The following is a 10,611-nucleotide window of genomic DNA, read 5'->3' as shown; positions in this document are numbered from 1 at the left end:
CCTACACATCGCTACTACACAAGGGCTAATCACTCACTGCAAATGGATCAGTTAAGGGACGATCTTATCCAGATGAGAACTCAGGTTACTGCTCAGATGGCTCAGTTCATGGAAGTCATGCAAAACATGGCTGATCGCCAAGAAGAACTCAGAATCAGGATGGACACAGTTGCTCAGGTTGTCGCGGACCCCCCGCAAAGAAATACTGCTGATATTCGTGTCAATGGTGAACCTGTGATCGGAGGACCTGGTGTAATTCCTCCTGCTGCTAATCAAGGTAATCCCCGTGGGCCTCCCCAGCCTACCCTTGAAGGACAGACCACACAACAAATCAGAAGGGCTGCTGCTATCCCCGTGTTGGAAGAGGACCGACACGAGGATTTGTTTCCTGAAAGTGAATGGGGATTTCCACAGGATGCTGGAAGGATGTTTAGAGGTCTGGAGGAAAGGATGAGGGCAATGGAAGGCCAAGGATTGGGTATGGATATCAATGACTTGGGTTTAGTTCCTGGTGTCCGTGTGCCACCAAAATTCAAGGTACCCGACTTCGAGAAATACAAGGGGAACACTTGTCCTAAGACACATGTCCGAGCTTACTATCGCAAAATGCATGTGTACTCTGAGGATGAAGGATTGTTGATGCACTTTTTCCAAGATAGCCTGACTGGGGCATCCTTGGAATGGTATATGAGGTTGGAGAGAGCTAATATCCGAAGTTGGAGAGACCTGGTTGATGCCTTCATAAAGCAGTATCAGTATAATGTTGACATGGCACCAAATCGCACTCAGTTACAGAATCTTGCCCAGAAAGCTAATGAGTCCTTCAAAGAATATGCGCAGAAATGGCGCGAGCTGGCGGCTAGGGTCCAGCCACCCATGTTGGAAAGAGAAATGATGGACCTGTTCACCAACACTCTGGAGGGTCAATACTACTCCGCCTGCTCTGCATCCTCAAGTTTTGCCGAGTTGGTTATGATTGGTGAGCGAATTGAAAGTGGAATTAAGGCTGGTAGAATACAGAATCCAAGTGCTGCTAGTTCCTCCTCCGGGGCTGGTGGAAAGAAGCCATATAATGGGTTTGCTAAGAAAAGAGAAGGTGAAACGAGTGCTACTTACTATGGTAATGGCAGAAATCAGGCTCATCAACAAGTAGCCGCTGTGACTATCCCAAATGCTCCCTTCCAACATCAACAACAAGGGTATCAGCCGCGTCAGTACCAGCAACGGCCGAAATTGCCAGAAAGGGCTTTCGATCCGATCCCGATGACATATGCACAAGTGTTGCCATACCTCCTCGATTTGAATTTGGTCCAATTGAGGACCTTGGCCACTCCTGCTAAGTTGCCTCCTGGTTGGGATGCCAACGCGAGATGTGAGTTCCACTCTGGGTCACCTGGACATAATATTGAAAACTGTAAAGCATTGAAGCATAAAGTCCAGGATCTTCTCGACTCTAAAGCCATCGAGTTTACTCATACTCAAGGACCTAATGTTGTTCAGAATCCTATGCCTCCCCATGGAACCCATGCGGCAAATGCTATTGAGGTTGTTGAAGACACTCACCTGGTTAAGGATGTGATCGAATTGGGTTCATTGTTGCCATTATTGAAGAAGGAATTGTTGAGGATGAGACTATACGCTGGTTGTGGAGAATTCTGTCCTAATTGCATGGTCACTTCATCAGTTTGTGATAAGGTGAAAGATGGGATTCAACAGTTGATGGATAGTGGGTATCTACAGTTTGAGCGTGTGCGACGTCCTGAAATGGTTGAAAACGCAGTTAATGTGGCATCTATCCCGTATACTCCTGCCAAGATTCCAATTCCTACAAGAGCACCTCCTTTGGTTATTACACTTCCTGGTCCCGTCCCATATAACAGTGAAAAAGCGATCCCATGGAATTATGGAGGAGAAGTTTTCTACCAAGGGGCCAAGTATGAGGTTAAAGCGCCGGTTGAGAAAGAAGATGTTGATAATGTTGTGGGCATTGGAAGAATGACGAGAAGTGGTCGTATTTTCAATCCTCCCCAGAATACTCGTGATGACGATGCAGAAGCTCTAGCTCAAGCAAAAGGGAAAAGAGTGGTAGAGGATACAGTGGGCCAGGGGCAAAGCTCCAATTTTGAAGATACTGTGGCCAAAGAGATGGAAGAGTTCCTAAAGATCATCAAGAAAAGTGAGTATAAAGTGGTTGACCAATTGAGTCAAACTCAATCAAAGATTTCGATCTTGCAGTTGCTCTTGTGTTCGGAGACACATCAAAACGCTTTGTTGAGACTTTTAAGCACTGCTTTCGTCCCTCCAGAGATCTCAGTGAATCAACTTGAAGGGGTGGTGTCAAACATCAATGCTGGTAATGGATTGGGATTCACTGATGCAGACTTGCCCTCCGAAGGTAGAAACCACAATAGAGCTTTGCATATATCAGTGGAATGTAAAGGGACTATGTTATCTCGTGTTCTCGTGGATAATGGATCTTCTCTGAATGTATTGCCGAAGTCGTCTTTGATGAGGCTAGATTATTCTGGTGTCGAGATAAGGCCGAGTGAATTGACAGTGAGAGCCTTTGATGGGTCAAAGAGATCAGTATTTGGGGAGGTTGACTTGCCAATAATGATAGGCCCTCAGCTTTTCACTATTACCTTCTTCGTGATGGATATCCACCCGTCTTACAGTTGTCTCCTGGGACGTCCATGGATCCATGCTGCTGGGGCCGTGACTTCCACATTGCATCAGAAACTCAAATTCGCGACTCAAGGAAAGATAGTCACAATATGTGGGGAGGAAGAACACGTGGTAAGCCATCTTGCGTCCTTCAGGTATATTGATGTGGAAGGAGAGGTCCACGAGACGCCTTGCCAAGCCTTTGAGGCTGTCCAGACTATCAAGATCCCTTATGTTGACAATAAGAAGTTGGAGGCTCCCATGTCTTCACTAAAGGAAGCTAAAGCTGTGGTTGAATCTGGTCATCCTGAAGGATGGGGCCGAGTCTTGAATCTACCAATCAAGCAGGATAAATGTGGGATTGGATATCAGTTGGGTCAGAGTTCATCTAATGAGGCCTCCAAGAAGCCCGGAACCTTCGTTCCGATCAAGTTCTCTAGTGCTGGCATCGTCAAGGATCATATTTGCGCTGCTGATGAAGATATGGATATTGATTATGACATTGAAGAATGGATCAAGCCGTGTGTCCCGGGACAGAAGCTTCTCAACTGGTCATCTGAAGACATCATCTCAATTGCTCTTGATCAAAAGTAATACTGTTTGTTTTTGTTTATCATGCAATAATTCCTGTGTTCTGCCCAAGACACAGTGAACACATGTAGGGCCTCAATTGTTGTTTTTCAATGTTAAAATCATTAATAAAAGGACGTTTTTGCATTCAAATATTTTGTTCCCTGTCTTTCGTTTTTTTACTTTTACATTTATAATTAATAAATAAAAAAATGGCAACGTTTCTTATTCATCATCATCCCTCCATTCTAAAATAAAGCATAAATCATAATCCATGCAGATCCACTTCTCCTCCAGATTCTGTTGACAACGATCTTGCTATGCCTCGTTATGACTTTGACAATCCTATCTACACCGCTGAAGAAGGGGATGAAGAAGATTGTGAATTGCCTGATGAGTTGGCCAGATTGTTGAAACAAGAAGAGAAAGTGATCGAGCCACATCAAGAGCCTATTGAGACGGCGAATCTTGGCACCGAAGAAACGAGAAGGGAGGTTAAAATAGGGGCTTCTTTGAATGAGAATGTGAAAGAAAAGTTGATTGGAATGTTGAAGGATTATTCTGATATCTTCGCTTGGTCTTACGAAGATATGCCTGGATTAGATACTGATATTGTTGTGCACAGGCTACCCCTTAAAGAAAATTCTCTGCCCGTCAAACAGAAACTCAGGAGAACACGTCCTGATATGTCCAAGAAAATCCAGGAAGAGGTTCAGAAGCAGTTTGATGCAGGTTTTCTTGCTGTAACAGTTTATCCACCATGGGTCGCCAACATTGTACCTGTACCTAAGAAAGATGGGAAGGTACGAATGTGTGTCGACTATCGAGATCTGAATAGGGCGAGCCCGAAGGATGATTTCCCGCTTCCTCACATTGATGTATTGGTAGATAATACTGCTCAGTTCTCGGTTTTCTCCTTCATGGACGGTTTTTCTGGTTACAATCAAATAAAGATGGCACCCGAGGACATGGAAAAGACAACATTCATTACACCTTGGGGCACCTTTTGTTACAAGGTCATGCCATTCGGGTTGAAGAATGCTGGGGCAACCTATCAAAGAGCTATGGTGACTTTGTTTCACGACATGATTCATAAAGAGATTGAGGTCTATGTGGATGACATGATCGCAAAGTCCCATACAGAAGAGGAGCACCTTGTTCACCTGAAGAAATTGTTCGAAAGGTTAAGAAAGTTCAAGTTAAGGTTGAATCCCAATAAATGTACCTTCGGAGTGAGATCGGGAAAGTTGCTCGGTTTCATTATAAGTGAGAAGGGTATTGAGGTCGATCCCGCCAAGGTAAAAGCTATACAAGAGATGTCTGAGCCGAGGACTGAGAAGCAGGTTCGTGGGTTCCTGGGAAGGTTGAATTATATTGCAAGGTTCATCTCACACCTTACCGCAACGTGTGAACCTATCTTCAAGCTATTGAGAAAGAATCAGGCAATAAAGTGGGATGACAATTGTCAAAAGGCATTTGATAAGGTTAAAGAGTATTTGCAAGAGCCTCCAATCCTCATGCCTCCAGTGGAAGGTAGACCTTTGATTATGTACCTGACGGTCCTCGAGAATTCAATGGGGTGTGTGCTGGGTCAGCATGACGAGTCCGGTCGAAAAGAGCACGCAATTTATTACCTTAGCAAAAAGTTTACCGATTGTGAATCAAGATACTCACTACTCGAGAAAACTTGTTGTGCTTTGGCATGGGCTGCTCGCCGACTGAGACAGTATATGTTGACTCACACCACTTTATTGATTTCAAAGATGGACCCAATCAAATATATATTTGAGAAACCGGCATTGACAGGGAGGATTGCCCGTTGGCAAATGATCTTGACAGAATATGACATACAATACACTACTCAGAAGGCCATTAAAAGTAGTGTAATTGCTGATTATCTTGCGCATCAACCTGTGGACGATTACCAGTCTATGTACTTTGAGTTTCCTGATGAAGATATAATGTGCGTGGCAGAGACTTTCAAAAGTCAAGATCAAGAGGAAGGACCTGAACCAGGGGCGCGATGGACGCTCGTGTTCGATGGTGCCTCTAATGCATTGGGTAATGGTATTGGGGCTGTGCTTACTTCTCCAACAGGTTTTCATATTCCATTTACGGCCAGGATTTGTTTTGATTGTACTAATAATGTGGCTGAATACGAGGCTTGCATATATGGTATTGAGGCGGCCATTGATTTGAGGATTAAAAATCTCGCAGTTTATGGAGATTCTGCTTTGGTGATTAGTCAGATCAACGGAGATTGGGAAACACGCCACCCCAACTTGATTCCCTATAGAGAACATGTGGTGAAATTGGCTCAATACTTTGATGAGATCACCTTCGATCACATCCCTCGAGAGGAAAATCATTTGGCTGATGCTTTGGCCACTTTAGCATCCATGTTCAAAGTCAAATGGGACAATGAAGCGCCGTCAATTGTGATCAAAAGGTTGGATGAACCTGCATTCTGTGGCGTCATTGATAATGTGCCTGATGAGAAACCATGGTTTTATGACATTAAGAAATTTCTGGAGACCCAAGAGTATCCTGAGGGTGCTTCCCTCACGGATAGGAAAACTCTGAAGAGACTATCTGCCAAGTTCTTCATTGCTGGAGGTGTGTTGTACAAAAGGAATTTTGATTCTGTGTTGCTCAGATGCGTGGATAGACACGAAGCAGCAAAGATCATGCAAGAGGTACACGAAGGATCCTTTGGTACACATGCAAGTGGGCACACCATGGCTAGAAAAATATTGAGAGCAGGTTATTATTGGTCGACCTTGGAACATGATTGTTTCAACCATGTGGTGGTATGTTACAAATGTCAAGTGTATGCAGATAGGGTTCACGTACCTCCGGTTCCTCTGAATGTGTTGACATCTCCTTGGCCATTTGCTATGTGGGGCATCGATATGATTGGGGAAATTAAGCCCACCGCCTCTAATGGACATCGTTTCATCCTCGTTGCTATTGACTACTTCACCAAGTGGGTTGAAGCTGCGTCTTATGCAAATGTCTCCAAGCAAGTAGTGACTCGCTTCATCAAGCACCATATAATTTGTCGTTATGGGGTTCCTGAGAGAATTATCACTGATAATGGATCCAACCTCAATAACAAGATGATGAAGGAATTATGCGAGAATTTCAAGATTACGCATCATAACTCCTCCCCGTATCGGCCAAAGATGAATGGCGCAGTTGAGGCGGCCAATAAAAACATCAAGAAGATCGTGCAAAAGATGGTGGTCACTTATAAGGACTGGCATGAGATGTTGCCCTTTGCTTTACATGGTTACCGTACCTCGGTGCGTACTTCCACAGGGGCAACTCCCTTCTCGTTAGTATATGGCATGGAAGCGATTCTTCCGGTTGAGGTTGAGATTCCTTCATTAAGGGTATTAACAGATGTGAAGCTCAGTGAAGCTGATTGGGTCCAGACCAGATTTGATCAACTGAACCTTATTGATGAAAAGAGACTAGCAGCCATATGCCACGGGCAAGCCTATCAAAAGAAGATGAAGAGAGCCTTCGACAAGAAGATTCGACCTCGACACTTTCAGGTCGGTGACCTCGTGCTCAAGAAGATCCTGCCTATTCACAACGATCTTAGGGGAAAGTGGACTCCGAATTACGAAGGGCCTTATGTTGTAAAGAAAGTCTTCTCAGGTGGCGCCATGATCCTCTCAACTATGGATGGCGAAGACTTCCCACTTCCCGTGAATGCCGACGCAGTTAAAAAATACTTCGCATAAACCTGATCAGAAATAAAATAAAAGAAAAGGAAAAGATCAGGCAAAAGAATGAAAAAGAAATAAAGTACACCCGCTAAGTTGAAAACCCGAAAGGGCGACTTAGGCAAAAAAGGGGTCCTGGTGGATCGAAAACCCGAAAGGGCGGTCCAGGCAAAAGAGGGACAAAAAGCGAATGACTGCGTCGCGCATTAGATCTTCGAGTATAGCTAGTCACCACAATTGAAAGGCTCACAAGGGCAAAGGATCAATTCATTCATCCATTTCGGAAAGCAAAGCAGAAGGAACATTGAAGATCTGCAAGGCATAGCAAGATTGAAACCCAATGGAATCTTTTCTTACGTTGCCATGTTTGTAAATGCTGTTGGTTTTCTTTTTTTTGGTGGCCACCTCTTCAAGGAGGCCGCTTCCTGATGTACTCGCCTATGTTAGGCACTTCTTTTCATTAATAAAAAGATTCTTCACTCAAAAAAATTCCTACATCGTTTTATTTTTACTGTTTTGTTTACAAAAACGTCCAATTATTTTGGTAAGCATTGCATTTCTAACATCAAGGTCCTACAAAAAGAACATGAGCTAAAACAAATAGAATTGCTTAAAGATTTTGAGTACTTGGGATGATGGACGAGGTAGAACCATCATACCTGGGGCATATTTGCTTGATTTGTTTTGCAGAAAGATCCGATCATTCAGCACAGTCAGATGCCAACACCTACGCTTCAAGAACCCAAAGGTCTCATTTCCTTCAAAAAAAAACCTGAGTTCATTCCTCTGAAGAGCTCTCATCCAAGGTTCAAATGCTCCGCAGTGTTGATTAGATTCCCTCATGCTTCGACAAAGATGTGGAAGTTCAAAAGGGGAGGTGCAATCTTCAAAGTTTCCAAACATGATCACGATAATGTCTCTCAAAAGTGTCATCGTGTCTCCTTCCCCACAAATCATCTGGCGCAAGTTTTTCCTCGCAGAAGCGACACATTAAGGGTCGGTCAAGAAACTATCTGGTGTGGCCTCGCAAAGTCAGGGCGCCAAGAGGAAGCCCCCACAGAGTACTTAGGACGGAAGGCTCCCTCCGATGTCCATCCATCATCTCTTGCATATAGTAATCATCGCATTCATATTGCATTTACAAAATGTGTAGCATTTCCATGAATATGGAGCATTACGCTATGAGAAAAATCAAGCATGCACCAATGCATAAGCCAAACGGGCATGTGCTCCAAAGGCACAAGGTAATATGTCCCCAAAATAAGTCTCATTTCCTCTCTCCAGTGTGGATTGGATACAAAGTCATTCTGCACAAAGATCATTATCTCTTTGGTGATTTCCCGTTTGCTGATTTCAATCGTTTAGATAACTCATACTTTGTGTATGGCAATTCGAATGATCGTCACTCTTGTATAATTACATCCCGCTTTTCGGCCTGAAGGAACCTTGTAGTTCTTGTGTTTCGCCAAGTCCAATGATTATTGGCATACCCTTTTAGATCTCGAGTCACCCTTCGGCTGTGTCTCTCTTTGAGGTCTAACTGAGGTTAGCAATTTGGTAAGATTCCCCTTCGGCTGGTTTCTTCCTTTTGGAGTCGTCCTTCGGCTACGTCTCCTTGTTCAAGTCTAACTGAGGTTAGCAAAATAGGATCGGATTCCCCTTCGGCTGGTTTCATCCTTTATCGAGTCACCCTTCGGCTGTGTCTCTTTTTGAAGTCTAACTGAGGTTAGCAAACTAGGATCGGTTTCCCCTTCGGCTGGTTACATCCTTTATCGAGTCACCCTTCGGCCGTGTCTCTTTTTGAATTCTAACTGAGGTTAGCAAACTAGGATCGGTTTCCCCTTCGGCTGGTTACATCCTTTATCGAGTCACCCTTCGGCTGTGTCTCTTTTTGAAGTCTAACTGAGGTTAGCAAACTAGGATCGGTTTCCCCTTCGGCTGGTTACATCCTTTATCGAGTCACCCTTCGGCTGTGTCTCTTTTTGAAGTCTAACTGAGGTTAGCAAACAAGGATCGGTTTCCCCTTCGGCTGGTTACATCCTTTATCGAGTCACCCTTCGGCTGTGTCTCTTTTTGAAGTCTAACTGAGGTTAGCAAACAAGGATCGGATTCCCCTTCGGCTGGTTTCATCCTTTATCGAGTCACCCTTCGGCTGTGTCTCTTTTTGAATTCTAACTGAGGTTAGCAACATGTGTAGGGTCCACCTTCGGCTGGTATCCTTTGATGACATTCAACACTCTTTGATTTACCGCAGAATGCAAATTTTGATGGTACTTTCGGGTATTCAATCCACTTACACCTCTCATGTCCAGAACTTGTATCGTTTGTGCATTCAGGTCTAAGAAGATTGAATAGGGGCAGCTGTTGCACCCCAAAATTTGCCCATTTATTTATACCCAATCGACTTTCATATCACATTCATGTGCATATCTCATATAAGTCATTCATCCATTACATTCATCCATATCACAGTTAATGTTCAAGAAAAGTGACAGAAGAGCTCTTATTAAGAAAACCCCTTGGTTCAGAAGAAAGGATCTGAAGTCTGATTATAGAGGATCATTTCCATCAGCATACTCCTAAAGTTAGGGTTCCATTCTCTCCAAGTCAAAGCTCAGGTTAAAAGAAACAAATGTCAGGTTCATCAGGGTTTTCAAATTGGGGTTTTTGACCAAAGTCAACCTTGTTGACTTTTTGGTCAAAATTTAATCAAGAAATGATTGTGGATATGAAAATGCGGTTGCCTTGAAGAAATATCACTCACGGAAGTTTCTTTGGTTGAAAACTGATTGAGAATCGGATTGGAAACTGATTAATCGGGAAATTCATCTGGAATCGGGAGAATTCAGGAAAGTTGACTTTTGGGTCAAATTCAAGGTCAACTGTCAAATATTGATTTTTGGGTGAAAATCGGTCAAAGAAAGTCAATGGAATGAAATAAAATCAAGAAAATGTCAAAGTTACCAAAAATGGAAAATAGTTGAAATGTGAAATTTCCATAAAAGGCAAGTTCTATACTTAGGAAAATATTTGAAAAGTTGGGAATTTGGTTGACTAGCCTACTTCATGCAAGTATTGCATGCATCTCAAGGCATTTCCTCAAGAAAGTTTCAACATGAAAGTTGCTCAAATCACGGCCCTCTACAACTCTCTAGTTTGGAGTTTTCTCATTTGAGGCTTGGTTAAAGAGATAAAAGACGGGGAAATTGGAAGAATCACATGGAAACCATATTCCATACTTAGAAAATTTTTGAGAGTTTGGAATTTGTCAAGCAGCTGACTTTGACCCCAGATTGCACGTACTTCTAGGCAACAAATCAAAACAAGGTCAACACCAAAAATGTTCACTTCATGGCCCCCTACACTGTTGTAGTTGGGAGTTTTTTCATATAACGTATGGATTGAGAGTTATTGAAGAGAGAAGTTGGCAAAAACTCACTGTATACGAGGCAAAAAGCTGGGCAAGTTTTCTGGGCAGCAGTAAGCATTTTCACAAGCACGTGGCGTGCCACTTTTGAACTTGATTATAAGGAGCTACAAATATCCATTTGACTCAAACTTAAAATCAAAATACTCTCCTCCATGCCCTATATCGATTGAGACAAGAACCAGGTCAGTTGGGTGAAAATTGAATCACTCATGA

The 10,611-nt window shown here is 43.2% G+C and overlaps 1 protein-coding gene across 1 annotated transcript; it reads left to right on the top strand.

Moving 5' to 3' along the window:
- Window positions 1-13: 13 nt before the first annotated feature.
- LOC131604403 (uncharacterized) lies at window positions 14-6,986 on the top strand. Its single transcript, XM_058876845.1, has 2 exons — window positions 14-3,254; window positions 3,515-6,986. Exons 1-2 carry the CDS (start codon window positions 43-45, stop codon window positions 6,984-6,986), a joined length of 6,684 nt encoding a protein of 2,227 aa, XP_058732828.1. The 5' UTR covers window positions 14-42.
- The last annotated feature ends 3,625 nt before the right edge of the window (window positions 6,987-10,611 follow it).

This window comes from Vicia villosa, linkage group LG5 (assembly GCF_029867415.1).
Source record: "Vicia villosa cultivar HV-30 ecotype Madison, WI linkage group LG5, Vvil1.0, whole genome shotgun sequence".
NCBI classification, from domain to species: Eukaryota; Viridiplantae; Streptophyta; class Magnoliopsida; order Fabales; family Fabaceae; genus Vicia; species Vicia villosa.
This window is presented reverse-complemented; position numbering and strand designations above follow the sequence as displayed.